Source organism: Zalophus californianus, chromosome 12 (assembly GCF_009762305.2).
Source record: "Zalophus californianus isolate mZalCal1 chromosome 12, mZalCal1.pri.v2, whole genome shotgun sequence".
Taxonomy (NCBI): Eukaryota; Metazoa; Chordata; class Mammalia; order Carnivora; family Otariidae; genus Zalophus; species Zalophus californianus.
Window position 1 is genome coordinate 30,996,657 of NC_045606.1, and position 20,359 is coordinate 31,017,015.

Sequence of the window (20,359 nt, forward strand, 5' to 3'; positions counted from 1 at the left end):
CAAAAGGTTTTGGACAAATCTTTATTTCAACTCAAATATCCTTTTATTGAAAAAAAATTACACGATCTGCTTTATAATACACAGTTATCGGTTGAAGTTGTACAATACAGTAGTGATTTTGGTAGTTGCTAACATAATTATATAAGAGCCATGTTTGTTTTCTCACCTATAAAATGGAAACATCATCTTCTCAGAACCTATGATGGCATCAAGATGATGTCAGCATTAAATGAAATTATATAAACTAAGTTATTTAAGTCGTATTTACTAGACTTACACACAGGTTTTCAAGTGGTTAAAAGTGTGTCTCAAATTGACAACTTAGGGAAATTCTTGGTCAATTCCCTCTGAAATGTCACACAACTGCTTTGAACATCAGGGCTCTTAAGTATTTTTTAATTGGTTCCCTTTGTTCTTCTGGAAGCAAAGCAGTTTTTCTTTTTTAGCATTAGTTCTTTTTAACTGATAGGAAGGGGCAGATAAAAATCACATCAATGTTATTATGGTCCCTTTTCAAAGTCTATTCTGGTCCAAACCAGTCCTTACTATTTAAGTCCCCATTTTCTATAGTGCTGCTGATTTCTCTAAAACCCAACTGAAGCTAAAGTTTCACTACATAAGACTCAGCCTTACTACATGTGACACATTCTGGTGTGTGCTGTGCTGTGCTAAACTATGCTACCCTCTTTTCTTTTCAGTTAAAATAATTGCTGGTCTTGGGGGGGTGGGAAACCAAACCCAACTCTGTAATTCTTAGACCTGTGCCAAAAATACTTGCTTGGTTTCCAGTTGCTTTCCTGTTTTTCCCTCCTTGGGACTAACTTCCGTTGCCTGACTGAGACTGCCCTGTCCAGGTACGTTTAATTGTCTTCATCTTAGCATTTCCCGACAGTCCCTGCAAGCTCAGTGGAGAATCCCTCAGCGCTCCCAGCGCTCCCTCTGCAGCCCTCTGTCAATCACAGCTCAGCCAGCTTTGTAGCCAAGTGAGTATCTGAAGCACTTCCTATCTCCAGTGCTTCTTAAACTTGAGGCGGCCACGGAAAAGATCAGAGATGTCAAATGATAGGTTAAAATTTATTTAAAAAGTTTGTTTTGGAAAAAAAATGAAAACCTGATATACTAAACTTTCCCATATCCCTGGAATTCATGCTCCAGAAAGAGGGAAGAATTTATTTATTTTTAAAGATTTTATTTATTTGAGAGACAGAGAGAAAGCACAAGAGATGGGGGGAGGGTCAGAGGGAGAAGCAGACTCTCCGCTGAGCAGGGAGCCCGATGCGGGACTCGATCCTGGGACTCAGGATCATGACCTGAGCTGAAGGCAGTCGCTTAACCAACTGAGCCACCCAGGTGCCCAAGAGGTAAGAATTTAAAGGAGTCTAAGCATAGTGAATAGTTTCCTAGAAATAAAAGAAAAATTTATTTTAACTTCATATCTGCTTGTTCAAAAAGTCAAATGTGTATTATATGGAAGGTGGCAAAGATGTAAAACTTGAATTTCTTTTTAAAAAATGTACACACACATAAGGAAGTAAACGTATTTGTTAGAAAATTTCACGTAGATCGAAACTATTAGCTTTCAGAAACATGACCAAGATTATAATTTCTAGCCAAGTGCTTTTCAGTTGCTACTATTTTTTTTTGTTTAAATAAAGCATTAATGTTTCTTTACCACTTAAGTATAAAGAAAGCTTCAATTCACCCTTTTCATGCAGATACATGGCTGTAATATGTACTAGAAAAGCTACTAGGGAATTAGATTTATTTTAGGCATAAATGCTAAGAATTTTCAATAAGTGCAGTCCGTTTTGGGGGTGGGAGGGCGATGGGGATTTCCCTACTGGTATTTCTATTAAGTTGAAATATGTGACTGCTTCTTAATAATTATAAATTTAAATTTTTCTCTTTTCTACCAGTTACCAAAAAGCATAACAGAACAAAGGTAAATTTAATACCGTTAAACAGCAGTGTTTATAAAATACAGCATTAACATAATGATTTTATATGAAAATAGCTTGAAGCACAGTGATAATTTTAAGCATAAAATACTTTAATGGAAATGTAAGTTAAAGTCATAAACATTTATGATTTTATAGATATGTATGTTAAAAATTTAAGGGAAATCAACACAGGATAAAGTAAACACAAGATTACATACTAACCCTATATAGTTTATTTCTGACGAAACATACGAACTTCTTTTCTCCTAAAATACAAAATACATAATTCCTCTACCAACACTAGAGATCTATCACCTAACTATATTACTCTATTTTAGGAAAAAAAACCAAAACTTCACATTGTCATAGCATACACATAAACTGCAATAAAGTGCTTTTTCTTATAGGATATAGATCCTGAGAAAATAAATCAAAAACAAAAATAACAGAACATTTCTGTCCCTCCATCATAGTCCTGTTTCATTCCTACAGCCATGAGCTACATTACTGAGCCATTAGCCTGTAGTGACTAAAAGCTGTTTGTTCAAGGAAACAGTGGCCTCTTTAGTCTCTTGATGTAGCATACTAACATGAGATGTGTAAAATCAAGGGACACTGTGGAAGTACTTGTGGCTTATACTGTGTTAATTTCAGTGTTGTTAAAAGACAACAATACGTGTGACCTCGAGAGCTCCACAAACAGTGATACCTGGATTCCAAGACAGCTGAAACCAGGGCCCTTCCCAGGCTGAAACGTTCTTTTTACTACTCTAAATATAATGTGGTTTTCCAGTGCACACCCAAGATTCACTGTGCCAGACATTTAACACAATCAGTAAAGACTCCTTCTCTCTTGTAGAAACAGTAGATAATACAGAGTCTTTAGTCACCAAAAATATCTTTTATCACATAAACAGTTATATTCTGGTTCATAAAGATAAAACAGCCATACCTTTAGGCAGAGAAATCCTAATACTGGTGAAGCCTTATCACAGCAACAGGAGGTGTAAAATAAAAAAACTAATGCATTTGAATTAAAAAAAATCTAATAGGTAATTAGGTAAATGCGAATAATGTTATTTAAAGACTGCCATCTATTATCTACTTTGTTGGAATACTTAAATATCTATGTGTATGATTTAAGTGTGAGTTAGAGACAGGAATTTTTCTTCTAGACTCTGCACATCATTCAGCACACAATTCAAAATGTTCTGATATATCTGACACATTCCCAATGACGTTATACTGAAATCTGTAATATCAAACTCTCAAGAGATTATCACTTTCAGTGCTAAGGAATAATTTTTCTTTTCTTTACAGGAACATTTAATGGTGTGACTTCTGGAATATCTTTTTCAATATCTCAAAAATCAGAGTAACAGAATTTATTTTAAAATTAGGGTTATGATTCAGAGGCAAAGTAGAAATTACTGCTCATTTAAATCATAAGAAAGAAATATATAAAACCATTTTAAGATAATGGTGAAAGAGTTTTTGCCCAAGAGTCTCCATCTTACTATTTGGCTTTGGTTGTTAATTCAAGTTGAAACAGCATCACTAGTATTGTTGTCTTCGAGCATTTTGCTTTTGGAAAAAAGCCTTCCCAAATTCATAGGTACTGATCATAATAGCACAAGCAGGAGCAATTTTAATTAAACGGGGAATGAGGCCTGAAAAGAGAATAGAAAAAAAATCAGAACAAATTTTACCTTATGTTTAAAAAATATAATTTTTAAAAAAGATTTTATTTGAGAGAGAGAGAGCACAAGCACACGCATCAGCAGAGGGAGAAGCAGAGGGAGAGGGAGAAGCAGACTCCTTGCTGATCAGGGAGCCCGATGCCAGGCTCGATCCTGGAACTCTGGGATCATGACCTGAGCTGAAGGCATATGCTTAACTGACTGAGCCACCCAGGCATCCCTAAGATGTTTGCTTTAATATCATAAATGTGGTATGTTTTCATAAATGGGGAATGTTTTCAATAATTTCCTGCTTAAAGTTAATTTAGGAAGATGACAGATGTAAAAGTAACCATTTTATTCAACAATTTGGTAAAGCACGTATTTTTACCTGTAAATAATCCTGCAAATCCATTCTTAGCAACAATGTTCTTCATGATAGTCCAGGTTGACATAGGCAAAGGCATAGAAACTAAATGTTAAAGAAATAATACTTTATAAATTATCCCTTAATAACTTATAATACACATAATACACATAAAAATGTTTGACCTTTGGGCATGTATAATCATTATAATAACAGATCTATTTACCTAAAATTTACCCAAAATCTTATTTCTAACAATTGGATTCATTAAAAAGAAGAATTAGAAGAAGGTCTTTAAGGTGTATACAACTGGATATAATCAAGGGGGAATATACAGACGGAGTCTCTGAATTAAGTTTCTTAAGCTTGGTGGTGGGTAGTATCCTTTATACATATTTCCATGCCTTAAAATGAAAAATTTAAAAGATGTACAGACATTTTCATGGGGTCCCCAAAGCCAAACAGAAGCCCTGATAACCATTTTTCATTACATTTTTATTGCACATCTTTCAAAAAATGTTTTTTTCCTAAGAAGTTCTGAAAAGAATAGCTCACTCTCCCTAGGGAGGTCTGTCTGCCTTTATTAAAACCTTTCTGAACAGATGTGCCAGTCTCTCTCTTTTTTTTTAAAGATTTGTCTGACAGAGAGAGACACAGCGAGACAGGGAACAAAAGCAGGGGGAGCGGGAGAGGGAGAAGCAGGCCCCCCCGCTGAGCAGGGAGCCCGATGCGGGGTTTGATCCCAGGACCCTGGGATCATGACCTGAGCCGAAGGCAGACGCTTAATGACTGAGCCACCCAGGCGCCCCTAGATGTGCCAGTCTTGATATCAATCTTGTCTCCTCCAAAGGGCAGACTTAGCCTTTTTTTAAACAAAATTCTGCATTTTTATAAAATTTGATGAAAAAAATATTTCAAACTGTACAGTCACTAGAAGTACATTTGGCATCTCCAGCCTTTAATTAACAGTAACGTCTCTCTTATTTGCAACCACTCAAATATCTTAAAGTAAAAAACTATTTTTTAAAAACAAAAATAGATGTCACTGATGTTCAAACACACAGCTATGAATGAGCTATTCAAAGCTATGCACAAAGTTTACTTACCTTCATTTTACACAGTGATTCTAAGCAGCTGCCTTAGGTCCCAGATTACTAGATCAGTGGGTAAAAAAGGAGTCTGCTAGGAAGCAGGCACACTACACCACGTGAACACTGTGACAGCTGACACACTGAGGTTATCAAAGTCTTGGTTTGAGATCAGCTGGATGAGAGGCAAACACTGCTACAGTAACCCCATTAGCTGCTCAGAGCTGCATTTATAAGACTATGATAGTCAATGTGAACGTGGATGACAACTCGGAGTCATTCAGAAAGATTAAGCTATGTATTATTAAGCATGCCCAGGGAAAAAAAAGAAAAGTTTGGAGAAAGACAGCTTTTAAAAATGGCTTTTTAGAATTTTACCACTTAATGGCATGGGCTCATTATCTCAAATCTCATTTGCAGAAATACCAGATTCTCTGACCATGAAGATAAATGAGGTTTTGTGATTTATTTAAGACGCTATATGATCAATATAAATCTGTAGGTATAAAGATAATAACTACAGCAATCCAACAGGACGGAGGCATTTTTGAAACCAAGACAAAGTATTTATGAATGAAATTTAACTTTCTAAAGAAAGTTAATGACAAAAATTTTATATGACAAGTCGGCAACTTCTTCATGTTTAAATTATTCCATTTACATTTTGGAAACAACTAGTGAAAGAAAGGAAGCCCAGTAGCCAGGTATTTCTGATCTTGTAGAATTCAAGATCCAAAGTGGTCCCTATTTAAATAGCAGGGTGCAATCAGTGCAGAAGAGAATGGACAGAAAGCGTTACCAACTGAAGGTAAGCCTCGGTCACACACTCATCAAATCTCCAAAGTATCTCCTGCCTAAAGTTCCAACACTCTAGAGCTATTCCTACAGGTAATAAGTAACTTCTTACGTTGTAAGGAAACACTGGTTATTTCATATTTCAAGCATAGACAACAATAAAAGAAACACTCATTTACTGACCATCCACATGTATCAAATCCTAGCAATTATGCAGCAAATATATTCCCTCTCAGTATTCTTCTTCCTCTTTCCTGAGAGGTAAACACTCTCTTGTCTTTCTTTTTTCCTTTATCTTTCTCATGCTTGTGTTTAAACTTTATTACATCTGAACATATCCATAAATAATATATACTCTTGCTTATCATGCTCTTAAACTTTGTATAAATACTATCACACTGCACATTTGTACATTAGGATTATCCATATTGGCAATACAGCTATATTTGATTTATTTTTTATATGGATTATCACAGTTTGCCCATTTCCTTGCCAGGGACTATTTTGGTGCTTTCTACCTTTTTGAAGAATCCTGCAGTGAGTATCCTTGTACACGTGCAGACGTTTCTCTAGGGCACATATCAAAGGTGGAAAGCTGCTTGTTCCTTTTTTGAGACTGCCAGATTATTTTCCAAACTCAGACTCCCACCTGCCCGGCATGAGCACTCCCGCCAACAACCCAGTGCATATCAAATGTCGTCTCGCTGCCCTTCTGGTTGGCATCGTCCGCATGACTACTAAGATGGAGCCTTTCTCTTCACAAATTTGTCACATATAACCATTTTTTAATGGTTTTAAAATTTCTGTTGAAGTATTTTAAAATACTGAATATGTTCATAGAAAAAAATTTAACTGCAACTGTCGAAAACAGGTGGATCTGAGCTAGGTTTAAAAACCTGAAAGGTGACATTAAATTTTTTTAAATTATAAATGATGGGCTCATAAGTGAGGAAATAGTTGTCTCTATTATGAAATCTGGCACTCACTACATCCTAATATGTTTCTTTTCCATTACATTATGAGCTGTTTGAGGACTTAGAGACGGCCTCACTAGTCTATATAGACCAGCATGGTGCACTCAAATCAGGAGTCGACTAATGGATGGGAGACATGGTCAAAGTGCGCTGCTACAGAGATCATATTCTTACAAGGAACTCAGCATCATTTTCTATAGAACACTTATTTTTCTTTTTGCTTAGAGGTAATGGATTTGCTGTAGCTGAGCTACAGAGTGGAGAACGCCTCCACTCTTTGGTGGGTTAAAAAATGATAAAATGAGAAAAAATAGGGGTTGTTTATCACTCAAATCAGAAGTGTAGTTTGCAGTAAAAGCATATCTTGCTAAATATACCTGGTTTGTAGCTGAAGCAGAGTAACAGGTAAAAGTGACCAATGATAACCATACAAAATAAAGACCTAAGACGTATTTAAGGTTTCTCCTTTGGGGTTTACTGGAGAAACACTAGAAAAAAAAGAGTGATAGGTAAGAGTTGAATCTAGTGAAAGAAGATGCCTCCTTGATGCCAGTCTCAAGGAGGATGTACAATCACTATCACCTAGGGAACATTTTCAGAATACACAAGTTAAGAGTCCCAGGTTAGGTCTTTATGACAGTCCACTGGCGGTGGTGCCCAGCTTTAGATGTAATGAAAAAGCACCCCAGGTGACTCCAGTTAAGTGGCTCTCAGAAGAGAGCCACTTAGAGCATCAGAATCTAACTGTAGAGATTCCCATCTTTTCCCTATCGCCACGAGTCATGAATCACACCAAAGACCATATTCCTACTAAATTAAACACTTCACGTAATAGAGGAAACAGGAATTCTGATGAGTTGGAAGGGAGAATAAAACAAAATAATTTTGAACTATCAGGGGAGAACAGATAGGGCTTAGGCAGCTAGAAGGCTCCCACCCAAAACAGAAGTGGGAAGAACCCTGATAATAAACTTTGTTACTTTTCAGGTTTTAGTTAGCTCCTATTACAAGAATGGACTAAGAGTCTGGAAAGTCAAGGACAAAGTAGTCACTAATATTCATCAGATTCAGGTGTTTGTAAACAGTGTTTCTTTCAACAATTATAATACCTATTTTACTTGTATAGAGAATATGCTGGTGGGTTTGAACAATAGAACAATTTATTAACATTATTATAATAGATTTATCAATCATGAGGTTTACATGACACATTTTTGTAACAGATAATTTCCAATGGATTTGCCACACCTTCTATAGATAATAATGACAGAGGAATCTAGCAGAAGCTCCTTAGAGTGTACTTTTGTTCTAGAAGAAATTACAGGTTATAAAGAGGTAAACATAGGATAACAGGTAGGAAAAAACCGTATCAAAAGGAAGGGAAGCTAAAAAACATTAAGACTGAAATGTATACACAAAACTAATGAAACAAAGCACACCAAGAGAAAAAGCATTCCCATGAATTTCCTATCCTTCACCCTAATTTGTCTAGATTTATTTGAAAGAATAGTTATATAGTACGTAGTTTTCTCTTTAGCAGGTATAAGACTTAACTGATGGCAGGCAAAATATATAGATTTTTAAATTTCTTAAGTTTTGAAGGGAGTTGAGAGTATTTTTTTCTCTGGGCATTCCATTCTAAAAGTATAGTAGTTTCAGTTAAAGCAGCAGAGGTTGAAAAAAAAATCTTATTTTTCTTATTTAGATAGTCCCATCTGGAAAGAAAAAACCGATCATGGCATCTTGAAAATGTTTTAAATTACTTAAACTTACTTTTATGACTTTCATATGTCCAAAGTTGAGTCTGCTTTTGTGTTTTTACCACATCGAATGGCAAAGTTGCAACAGCTGCAAACTAGCAAAAAGTACAATTAATTTAAATCTACCTTTAAATTTTTTCTTAATATTTTTATATTCTTCTAAGGTAGCACATTATTGAAGTTTAAAGAATGGAATCATAACTAAACTTAAACTTAAGATGAAACCAGACACATTCAATGAGAAGTTTTTATTTGGTTCCAGTAGGTCAACACCTCACTCTAGGTCATCACAAATTCATTTTTAAGTATGTGGAAATAAGAAAACTCTGTGGCCAAGATCATGATGATATGAACCTGCATAAAAGACCACTACACAGCTTTACATTACGTGGAGGAGTGGAAATAGTGAACTCTCTACTACCTAAAAATGGTCATTTGAGATTCCTCCCTTCTGACTCTAATTTCTGTTAAAATTCTTTGTTTTTTTCTTTTTTTTTCCTGTTAAAATTCTTCTAAGAAATACTTAGCCAAAGAAACAGGAATTAGCAGCAGAGGATGAAATGACTTCTACTCAATCTGATTATATATATGAAATAACAAACACTCCATGAAATATTACCTAACCAGATATACTGGCATTAATTTAATGAACTGACAAATATTTGGTAAGTAATAAAGCACTAATTAAAATATTATAGCTGTAATGATCTAACAAATCAAAAAATTTTCAGAAAAACATAATAATGTATTTGTAATATAATAAAAACATACACACGAAGTACATTTAAAAATATTTAGTGGCTAGGGGTGCCTGGGTGGCTCAGTCTGTTAAGTGTCTGCCTTCGGCTCAGGTCATGATCCCGGAGTCCTGGGATCCAGCCCCGCACTGGGCTCCCTGCTCAGTGGGGAGTCTGCTTCTCCCTTTCCCCCTTCCCCCACTCATGCTTACTCTCTCTCTCCCTCTCTAAAATGAATAAATAAAATCTTTTTTTTTTTTAAAGATTTTATTTATTTGACAGAGAGACACAGCGAGAGAGGGAACACAAGCAGGGGGAGTGGGAGAGGGAGAAGCAGGTTTCCCGCTGAGCAGGGAGCCCGACGCGGGGCTTGATCCCAGGACCCTGGGACCATGACCTGAGCTGAAGGCAGATGCCCAACGACTGAGCCACCCAGGCGCCCCAATAAATAAAATCTTTAAAAAATAAAATATTTAGTGGCTAAATAAATGATTTCCTCAAAATAGGAGAGTCAATACTTAGAAAATTTTTAAAGCACTGCAGCCCAAAAGTGATACCTCAATAATATGAAATGCTATCTAATCTTTCATTGTTTTAATAGGACAATTACCATTATTCTGGAGTATTAACAAGAAAATACCAACTTACAGAACCAGACAATGCCCCTGAAGTAAAGTTGATCATAAATGTTGGTTCGTATAAACCAGATTTCGCACACAACCACTTCTTTAAAACTTCATAGTTATACCAGTACATTGCTATAAAAACAGAAAATGAAATAAACACATAATTTAGAAGTGAAATGGGGACTTTAAATATATAAGGTTATATATTAAAGGAAAAGGGAAAGTCTAACCCTGATACATCCTACTTTCTCCTTGGACACACATACTAGGTGAGACTGAAAAATTCAAAGAAAAGGAACCAAGTCCTCAGAAATATTCTAGCAGTTTTATAAACAAATATACAACAGTAAAGTAGGACTTTAATTCTAAAACCTGACAAGGACAACAGAAGAAAGGACAACTATAATTCAATCTCATTCATTAACACAGGTATAAAAATTCTTAAAAAAAAAAAAAAGGCAACCAAACCCAGAAGTATTTCATAAAACATCATATACTATGACTAAATTGGGTTATCATAAGAGGAATGCAAAGGTAGTAAATGCTAACAAACCCTTTAAATGTGAAACGCCACATTAAAAGAACCATGGGATCGTCTAAAATTGATGGAAAAGAATTTCATAAAATTCAACCCATTTTCATTTTTAAAGCAATTTCTTCGAAACCTTGAGATAACAGGAAATTTCCTTAACTAGAAAAAGGATATACATCAAGAACCCTTAGCAAAAGTAATTAATGGTGAAACAACAGAATTATTTCCTTAAGCATGAGAAAAATGATAGGGATGCAACATCATTGCTATTATTCAAAACTGTTCTAGGAAGCACAGTAAGATACAAAAAAAAATAAAAGCTCTGTTAATTAAAAATGAAGAAACAAAATAGTTACAATTTACATATTTATGTATATATAGGAAATCCAAGATAGGCAAAGTAAAATTAATAATAGTTTTAAAAGTAACTGAATATTAAATATAATCTAACACAGGAAAATTAATTGTAACACTGCACTGGCCTAAGATTTGGAATTTTTATTTTAATAGAGCTTTTAAAATAGCTACCAAAGTTGAAGGTGGGTGTAACTATAAATAAATCTTAAAAAAAAAGGTTGTATATAATATTTATGAAGAAAAATTTAAAACTCTACTAACACACTTAAAGAAAAATTATATAATAGAGATGACATTCTTGGGGAAAAAAATAAGGTAACATCAAGATTTTTAATAATGCACCAGTAGTTTAGACAACACCAGTATCAGCACAAGCTCAGACAAACTGGCCAGCAGAACAGATGTATGCATACGTGAAGCTCTGATGGGACAGGTAACCCTGCAAATCCCTGGAGCAAGTGTGGTGACTCATAAATGATGCTGGGACAACCATCCATCCATATGAGGGGGGGATAAAGTTGAGTATTTATCTCAGTTCTTAACTGCAAATCAATTATGGATAAATGGCCAATGAAATGGTGCACAACCTCATCAATAGGCAGGCAAATATAAGTTAAAGTGAGATACCACTTTAAATTACTGGAGAAACAAAACTTAAGAGCTTTGACAGTAAAAGTACTGGTGAGGGTATGAAATGAAGGAACAGGAAGCTGGTAGGTGTACTGATCTATATAGTCACTTTAGAAAAGAATCTGACATTATGTAATAATTAAAGTGTGTATATTTATATGAACTAGCAAATTGAATACTGGAGAAATCCTTGTATGTGTACAACAAGAGTCTATTAAAAATATTCTTGTTTTTAGCACTTTCTTGTTTACTCATAAATGAGTAAAAATGAAAAAGAAGTTTCACATAAAAAGAAAAATGAAACAAGATTTTTGAGTAAAATATGCATCTTTTAAAGCTCAAAAATAGGGGCGCCTGGGTGGCTCAGTGGGTTGGGCGTCTGCCTTCGGCTCAGGTCATGATCCCGAGGTCCTGGGATCGAGCCCCGCATCAGGCTCCCTGTTCAGCGGGAAGCCTGCTTCTCCCTCTCCCTCTGCTCCTCCCCCTGCCTGTGCTCTTTCTCTCACTCTGTGTCAAATAAATAAAATCTTAAAATAAATAAATAAATCTCAGAAATAGGCAAAACTAAGTAACATATTGTTTGGCAATAATACACATGTGGTAAAACTATTTTTTAAAAATCAAATGAATGATAAAGTTCAGTATAGTGGTTACCACTGGAGATGTTGACAGCGGAGGTGAATGAATATTATGTGGTTTCATGATTTAAAAAATTGCAGTGTTCTAGTTCACAGATTGAATGGTGACCTCACAAGTGTTCATTTTATTAATATACTTCATAATTTATACTATGTTACTTATGTGTCAAATATCATATAATAAAAAAAGAAAAATTGGCCTAGGAATCTGTATTTTTAAATCACATAACTAAACACAAAATGCTGAAGAGGAATACTAATGGAAAGGGCAAGATGCATAGAGATGTGAAGAGAGCACAAGAAAAGGATTAATTCGAAGGGAAAAAAAAGGAATTTTGAAGCATGCACATTTTATAAGTTGTTAGTTTTGCACTTTCTCATGATTTTCTCCCTCTTAAGAATTCAATAATTAGCACAACCTCCTCTCTGATTTATAATAGCGTTTTACAGGATACTCATTTAAAGGGGAAGATTTTTATCTCTAATAACTGAAAAAGTAGAAATCAATATAATTCACAGGTGCTCTTAAACATTTTATATTTTGATTTGTAGTTGTTCACTTACCTTAGTAATTATCGCATTTAGGGTAAGATTAAAGGTAGTTTGTTTTATCTAAATGTGAATATATACCGATTAATAGCTTTAAAAAAATGAAACAGAAGGAAAACAGAAAGTTAGGCTTGAATTAGAAACTACCCGTCCAATAAAGACTCATAAAGATCTGAGGGCCCAACACTGAACTAGAAGTCTTGGTCACCAAAGAAGATAACTTACCTTTAGCCATAAAGGGCTTCAAATTTACTTAATTTAAAAGTGATATATATAATGAATCATTGAACACTACATCAAAAACTAATGATGTACTACATGTTGGCTAACTGAATAAAAAATAAAAAAATAAAAGTGATACATAAGACAATGCTACCTAAAATTTAGCAGATACTAAGATAAATCCTACCTGAGAATGGTACATCTCTAAGAACAGTAGGAATCCAGCCCCTCCAAAGGGAAATCCAACCATCTTCAGATACTTTCTTGCTGACAAATTGATGCAATTCTTTGTAAGAAAACTTCTTAGATTGCATCTTGGTTCTAATCAATTCTAATGGACTTATCACAGTTACTGCACCTACTAATATAAACAAGCAGATATAAGAAAACAAAAACAAAGCCATGTACTATGCAAACACACATGCAAAAATATTTCATGCATTTTATATATGTATCTTTCATTCTGAAATGTCTGCAAACCTTAAAATCAAATAATCTAATGATGCCAACATATTGGTGCACATTTTTTCTCCTTGATAAAGGTATTTCTTAAAAGCCTGCTTTCATATAACTTACTCTTTCTGGTTTCAACTCTTTAAGATTTTATTTTTTTTTAAGTAATCTCTACACCCAACGTGGGGCTCGAACTCACAACCCCAAGGTCAAGAGTCGTGTGCTCCACCAACTGAGCCAGCCAGGCACCACTGGTTTCAACTCTTCACGAGCACTTCCAGAAATATTACACATCAATTAAACTACTATAAAACCTCACTCCCACAGCACAGAGAAAAATATCTTTCTGCACAGATGCAAATTTCCTTCTCATTAAACTCTGAATCCCAGAGTTATCTATAAGGAAAATGATTCAGGACTTGGGCATCAATTTGACATCAACTTGACATCGGATATCTGACATCTGATGTCATTCTAAAATCTAGAATCTAAAGTCTAAACTCTCCGGTCCAAGATTCAATAGGGATGGGTTGATCCCATCTTATTCTGATGGCAATTGCTACATACTATATGACTTCTAGAGGAGAGGTATTAACAAATTAGTACAAGCTACAATGCAAAATGTACCAATACTCTGCATTTTATACAAAATTATCTGTGACTGTCAAAATTGTAAAAGAAGTTTTAAACAGAAGTCAAAATGAAAATACAGTAAGTTTATTACTTACATCTGGCAACAATTCCGGCAATAATTGGTATACGACTTTCATTTTCTCCTAATTTTGATCTCAGGAGAGCAGATAATTGATCATAGCAGGTAAAATAAATAACTGTGGCAGGAACTGCCATCACTCTGTTAGAAAAACACCAACAAAAAGATTTATACAAAACTGTCAAAGGCTTAAATGTATTATTTATAAGCTAAAACTGAAAACCATAACGAATCAGCCAATGAAATCGATTTTTCTTTTATTTTAAAATTATTAGTGTTTAACTTAGGCAACAGAAAGATGTACATTAGTATCTGCCCTACAGAAGTTGAGAGTCTAGTTGTGAAGGTAAGTTACAGAGCACTTGCTCAGGTCATAAACAGGAAAAGACTAAAGACTACCTCCTTGATTTGTTCTATTGTTTCTGGTCTCCCAAAAATCTTCCTTCCCAATTACATTCACTGTAATATGAAAAATCCCTGAAGTAAAAAATACAAGAGCATTTGTAAAATATTTCTGAACTTTGGACAGAGTATCATACCTGCTTGTATCCAGAAATAAATTACAATTAATGTTGCCAGAATATATATAGTTTTGAGGAAATTCCAGTGGCATATTCTTTCAAATGAAATCATCAAAAGGGAATTATTAATAAAATTACACACAAAGTTGCAGGCACTGTCATGTTATATATATTAATACAACAAGAAACCAGTTTATGTTTATGGTCTGACTAAGGGACATTCACAGACCATACTTTGAAATGCCTAATGTTCCACAGTGAAGTTTGATGATGAGAATTTAGAAATAGAATTGACTGCCGGTCTTGGATCAGCCACTAACTTTATAACCTTAGGCACTGTTTAAAATGTATGCCTCAGGGGGCCTGGGTGGCTCAGTCGTTAAGCATCTGCCTTCGGCTCAGGTCATGACCCCGGAGTCCTGGCCTGTGTTGGGCTCCCTGCTCAGCGTGAAGTCTGCTTCTCCCTCTCCCTCTCCCACTCCCCCTGCTTATGTTTCTTCTCTCGCTGTCTCTGTCAAATAAATCTTAAAAAAAAAAAAAAAAGTATGCCTCAAAGTGACTAACTGCTCCACAAAAAAGATACATTAAAAAGAAATGAAGCGAAAAAAGGTATTACTTGGGATTTTTACATTCAGCCTTACTAGTTTATCATATTAACTCATATAATAGCTAGTTAGTAGAGAATTTAAATTATCCAAACAAGGGAAAGTATATATCACAGTATCTCCTATTATTTTTGTAAAACAAACAAAAAGTCAAGTAACACCAAGTTCTTAATTTCTGAAAATGAAAAAAAAATTATGCTTGTGCACCAAAGACTTACCACAGCAGGCCTGGTTGCTCAAGTCTTCTTTATCTTCAGGGGGACCTTTTGCATGTTTGACCTTTCACCAATTCCAAGGAATGTAGCCCTTGGAATATTCCATATAATAAGGTTTTTTTTGGTATGTCTCGAGCACAAAATCAACTTGTTTAGGTTGTTTTGTGCAAATGATGTGACTTTGGTAAACATATGCTTTTTTTTTTTTTTAAGATTTTATTTATTTGACAGAGAGAGAGAGAGAAAGAGCACGAGTAGGCAGAGTGGCAGGCAGAGGGAGAAGGAGAAGCAGGCTCTCCGCTGGTAGGACTCGATCCCAGGACTCCAGGATCATGACCTGAGCCGAAGGCAGCCGCTTAACCGACTGAGCCACCCAGGCGCCCCTAAACATTTGCTTTCTTTTTGGGGGTATGGGTCTTGGTAATCACAGGTGGTCACAAAGAAAGAATTTGCCTATGTCATCAATCCCCAATATAAGCACCAGACTCTGCCATCGAACACTTTGCACACGCCACTGCAGTTCAATGCTGGAAGAATAAGCCTGTCCTATGGGATGTCACCAGGGAGGGCTGTGGAAGTCTTATGCCTGCCTGGTCAGCTACTGTTGTGCCTTTTCCTTTCCTGATTCTGCTTTGTAGCCTTTTGCTGTAATAAGTCACAGACATGAGTATAACCTTCTTTAGGTCCTGTGAGTCCTTCTAACAAATCATCCAATGTGTGGGTGGTTGTGGGACTCACAAAACAATGCTGCAGAAAATGAAAAAGTCCCAATATTATAAATGCACAATTTTATCCAACCATGCCACTTATAAGGCAAAACAAAACAGCAACCATCATTTAGTGAGAAAATATTAAATTACAACTTACAAGGTAGGGGGAAGGCCACTCCACAGGGATTTAATGCCCTCATTTCGAACAATTTTCAAAAAGGCATCCTAAAATTATAATAGAAAAAAGTAGTCAAAATATATCCTTGAACCAGATATATAAACTTTTTGATAAATCATTGGTACTTTTATTCTTTCAAGCATTTATTTCCAAAATGTGAGCTTCTCAGATGTATGTCATATCCATTCTTAAAAAAAAAAAAAAAAAAAAGGAATTTTCCTCAACTTTCACATACAAGTAAAACACTTCTGAATACTTGCTGTTCACAGAAAAAAATTTATGTTACTCAGCTACAGAGTATTCTACTTAGGGCTTAGATGCCTAGTTTTTAAAGGATTATTATAAAAAGGAAATCGAGTAATGGCAGAGAATAGGTCAGATTAACTCTCTTGACCAACTACAGAATCTGAGAAAAAATTATTTAAACGCAGTACTTGAAATCTCTGGAGAGGAATCAAACCACAGGTAAAAATCAGTGGGGAGTCTGTTGTTAAAAGACAAAGCAAGGAGGGAGATTTGCAAATTTGCAGCTTTTGTCTGTAGAAGTGGCAAAGAACAGCCCATTTACTTGCTTGAGATGGCAAATACAGAGTCCAGGCTGACAGAATATTCAGAAACTTAGGTAGGAAAAGGTGGCACTACAGAAAACATAAGCCCCAAAGTCTGCATACAAAATCAGCCACCAAACTTGGCTCACCGATAAATTACACAATCCCAGAGCAAGACAACAAAGTCCTGGACCAAAAAAAAAAAACAAAAAAAAAGAAGCTAAAGGCTGAGTGGAAATTTCAGCTGCAACCCAACACAGGGGAGCCTGACTTTGGAGTGTTAATCCAGCCAAAGTTAACTGCCTTCTAGAACAAAATGGACTCTTTAGCAGAATATAAAAGAAATCCAGAGTTTTTACAATGCATCATTCATAATGTCCACTATACAATCAAAATTCCTAAGACATAAAAAGAAACAAGAAAATGTGCCCATATATAAAGAAAAAGTAGTCAAGAGAAACCAACACTGAAATTTCAGATAATACAACTAGCAGGCAAGAATTCTAAAGGAGCTATTATAAATATATTCAAAAACTTAAAAGATGATAAATAGATAATGAATGAACAAATTTGGAATTTCAGCACAGAAACAGTTACCATAAAAACCAGCCAAATGAAAATTCTAAACCTGAAACGAAAAATTCACTAAGTGGGCTAACAGCAGAAAGGAAACACAAGTAGAGTCACTGAACTTGAAGACAGATCTTCAGTCTGAAGGAGGAGGAGGAAAAAGAATGAAGAAAAATGTAGACGCTCAGGGACCTGATGGGAAACATCAAGTGGTAAAACTGGTTTATTTGGAATCATGGAAGAGAAGAGAACAGGACAGGAAATAACCTACAGAAATGACGGCCAAAAACTTCCCCAAATATGTGAAAGACATCAATTTACAGAGCCCCAAATCAGAAAAGATCCCAAGCAAAATAAAAAGACAATGAAAACAGAAAAGGAAAAGCAAAAACGACAAATCACATCTAGAGAACGGATGAAACAAATGAAGGCTAACTTCTCCTAAGACACAGGGAAGGTCACAAGATAATGTAATGAATGGCATGTTTAAGGCACTGAAGAAAACTATGCCAGAATTTCGTATGCTGCCAAAATAGGCTTCAAAAATGCTTGACAAAGACATTTCAGTAGAACAAAAACTGAAAGTAAAACTGCCAAAATACCTGCGTGAAAGAAATGCTGAAAAAACGCTCTTTGGGAAAAGGGCTATGATGCTACAAAAAGCAACTAAGATCTTCAAAAAAGGAAGGAAGTAAAGAAGAAATGGTAAATATACAGTTATATATGAAAAAAATTATTTTTCCCCTTCCTCCTTTTAACTACTTTAAAAGCTATGACTCTTTAAATAAAAAAGTTCTAACAGCGAGTTGTGGAATCTGTAATGTACACAAAGTCACAGCACCAAGAAAGGAGAATGCTGTCAAGAACTAGGTGGGGTCTAAGTATATGGACCCTACTTGCAAATTACCAAGTTAGCCTGCCACAGTATCATGAGAGCTGGCCGAAGGCAAGAATCTCGGGCTGAAGAGGTAACGGACAGTTTATTACTCACAGGAACAGCAGCAGCCAGAATACCAGCATTTCTGTACCAGTTTCCCGAGCCCCAATTTCCACAGGACACGTGAGGGAGTCTGGACGACATCGAACACACAGTGGCCTGCATTACAACAGGGGAAATCTGACCTGCGGGGACCTAAATCCTCTGTAATGGGAGTGAGGATACCTTCCCTTTGCTCTAGAGGGAGACAGTGTATCTTCCAAGGTTATTCACTATACAAACATCCTGGAAAAGATGGCAAGGAATATTAAGGGCAGTCAGCACCTTGCTCACAAGATACGTAGAAACGTGAAAGACTTGGGAGAATTGTCTCCCTAGAAATGGGAATAGAGAAATCAATGTAATATTATAATCCAACTAATCAAAAAGAAGGCAAGAAAGGAGAAGAAAACCAAAAAGCAACAACAGAGGGAGCAAAGAGCAAAAAACAAAGATAGTAAACTGACACCCAACCACGTTAGGAAGTCCTTTAAAGGTAACTACTAACTTTTCCAATTAAAAATCAGAGATTGTCAGAGAGGGGACTAAAAAAACAAGGCCCAGCTGTATGTTGTCTTGGAGGAAAAGGATGGAAAAAGATACACCTTATAAACACCAGGAGAAAGCTGGAGTGGCTGCATTACTATCAGACAAAAGATTTCAAGATAATGAGTATTACCAGTGATAAAAAGAAACACATTTCATTAAAATAAAATGTATCAGAAAAATGTATCAAGTATAAATGTGTATGTCCCTAAAACAGGGCTTCAAAACCCATGAAGCAAACCCGACAGAACTCAAAGCGAAAAGAAACAAACTGTCAATCATAATTGAAGATTTTTATATCCTCTTTCATTGACAGAATTGAAAAAAAAATTAGTAAGAATTTAGAAGATCTAAATGAAGTACCAGCCATCCTGACCTGATGGTTTACAGGACACTATATGCCCAACAATTGCAGAATATAGGTTTTTAAAGTGGACATAAAATATTCACCAAGACAGATCATATGTAGGGCCATTAAGCAAGACTCAATAAATTTCAAAAATCTAAATTTACAGAGTATATTCCTCTGACTGGAATAAAAGTAGAAATCAGAAACAATAGGATTCTAGAAAATATCCAATTATTAATAAATATTATACTTCTAAATAACCATGGCAAAAAAAGAAATTACAGGGGAAATTAGAAAATATTTCAAATGACTGATATTAAAAATTGGGATACATCAGGGGCGCCTGGGTGGCTCAGTCGTTAAGTGTCTGCCTTCGGCTCAGGTCATGATCCCACGGTCCTGGGATTGAGCCCCGCACTGGGCTCCTTGCTAGGTGGGGAGCCTGCTTCTCCCTCTCCCACTCCCCCTGCTTGTGTTCCCTCTCTCGCTGTCTCTCTCTGTCAAATAAATAAATAAAATCTTAAAAAAAAAAAATTGGGATACATCAAATTTAGCGCCCTGAAGGATAGTTGCCACTTCTGTCCTCAGGACAAGAAAAAAGTTCAACAAACTGAAAAATTAACAACCCCTCTTAGATTTAAAAAATAATCGAAGTCACAGGGCAAACTGCTACCCTGAAAACTGGATAAACAGATACAGAGACTCACAGCTTACTAGAGTGGAAGCTTGCAGTTAGAACCAATGTTAATAACTACACTTTAAAGTATAAATAACAAATTGCTGAAAGCTCAGTGTATATTAACTTGAGAATCAAAAACTGAGGGGGGCCTCCCCACTTTCATGAATTTTAGCTCTGTGAGTCCTACCAGATTCTCACTGTGATGATCAGAGAAAAATCTCCTCCTGCTTCCACCAGGGGAAGGGGAAATGTAACCAGTTTTGAAATATACCCCAAACCTGTATTCTCCTTAATAAAGCCTATACTCAAGGGAAAATATTTTATCAGAGCCTAAACCACTGTAGTTTTACCAAAATCTAACCAACCTGGGGCAAGGGAAACACCCCACTCATGTTCCTAAAGA

At 35.6% G+C, this 20,359-nt stretch overlaps 1 protein-coding gene across 4 annotated transcripts in view; it reads right to left on the bottom strand.

The window, feature by feature from the left end:
* The window catches only part of SLC25A40 (solute carrier family 25 member 40), a 62,838-nt gene that overhangs the window by 10,452 nt on the left and 32,027 nt on the right, over positions 1–20,359 (bottom strand). For 2 of the 4 annotated variants that reach the window (XM_027573089.1, XM_027573090.2), the window contains exons 6-12: positions 16,268–16,335; positions 14,076–14,200; positions 13,082–13,255; positions 9,989–10,098; positions 8,617–8,698; positions 4,011–4,091; positions 26–3,610 (exon numbers count right to left, since the gene is read on the bottom strand). In XM_027573089.1, the coding sequence (XP_027428890.1) occupies positions 3,498–3,610; positions 4,011–4,091; positions 8,617–8,698; positions 9,989–10,098; positions 13,082–13,255; positions 14,076–14,200; positions 16,268–16,335 (753 nt within the window). In that variant the 3' untranslated portion in view covers positions 26–3,497. Of the gene's footprint in view, positions 1–25; positions 3,611–4,010; positions 4,092–8,616; positions 8,699–9,988; positions 10,099–13,081; positions 13,256–14,075; positions 14,201–16,267; positions 16,336–20,359 lie in introns of those variants that run through there. The other 2 variants (XM_027573092.1, XM_027573091.2) reach the window with 2 other exon arrangements.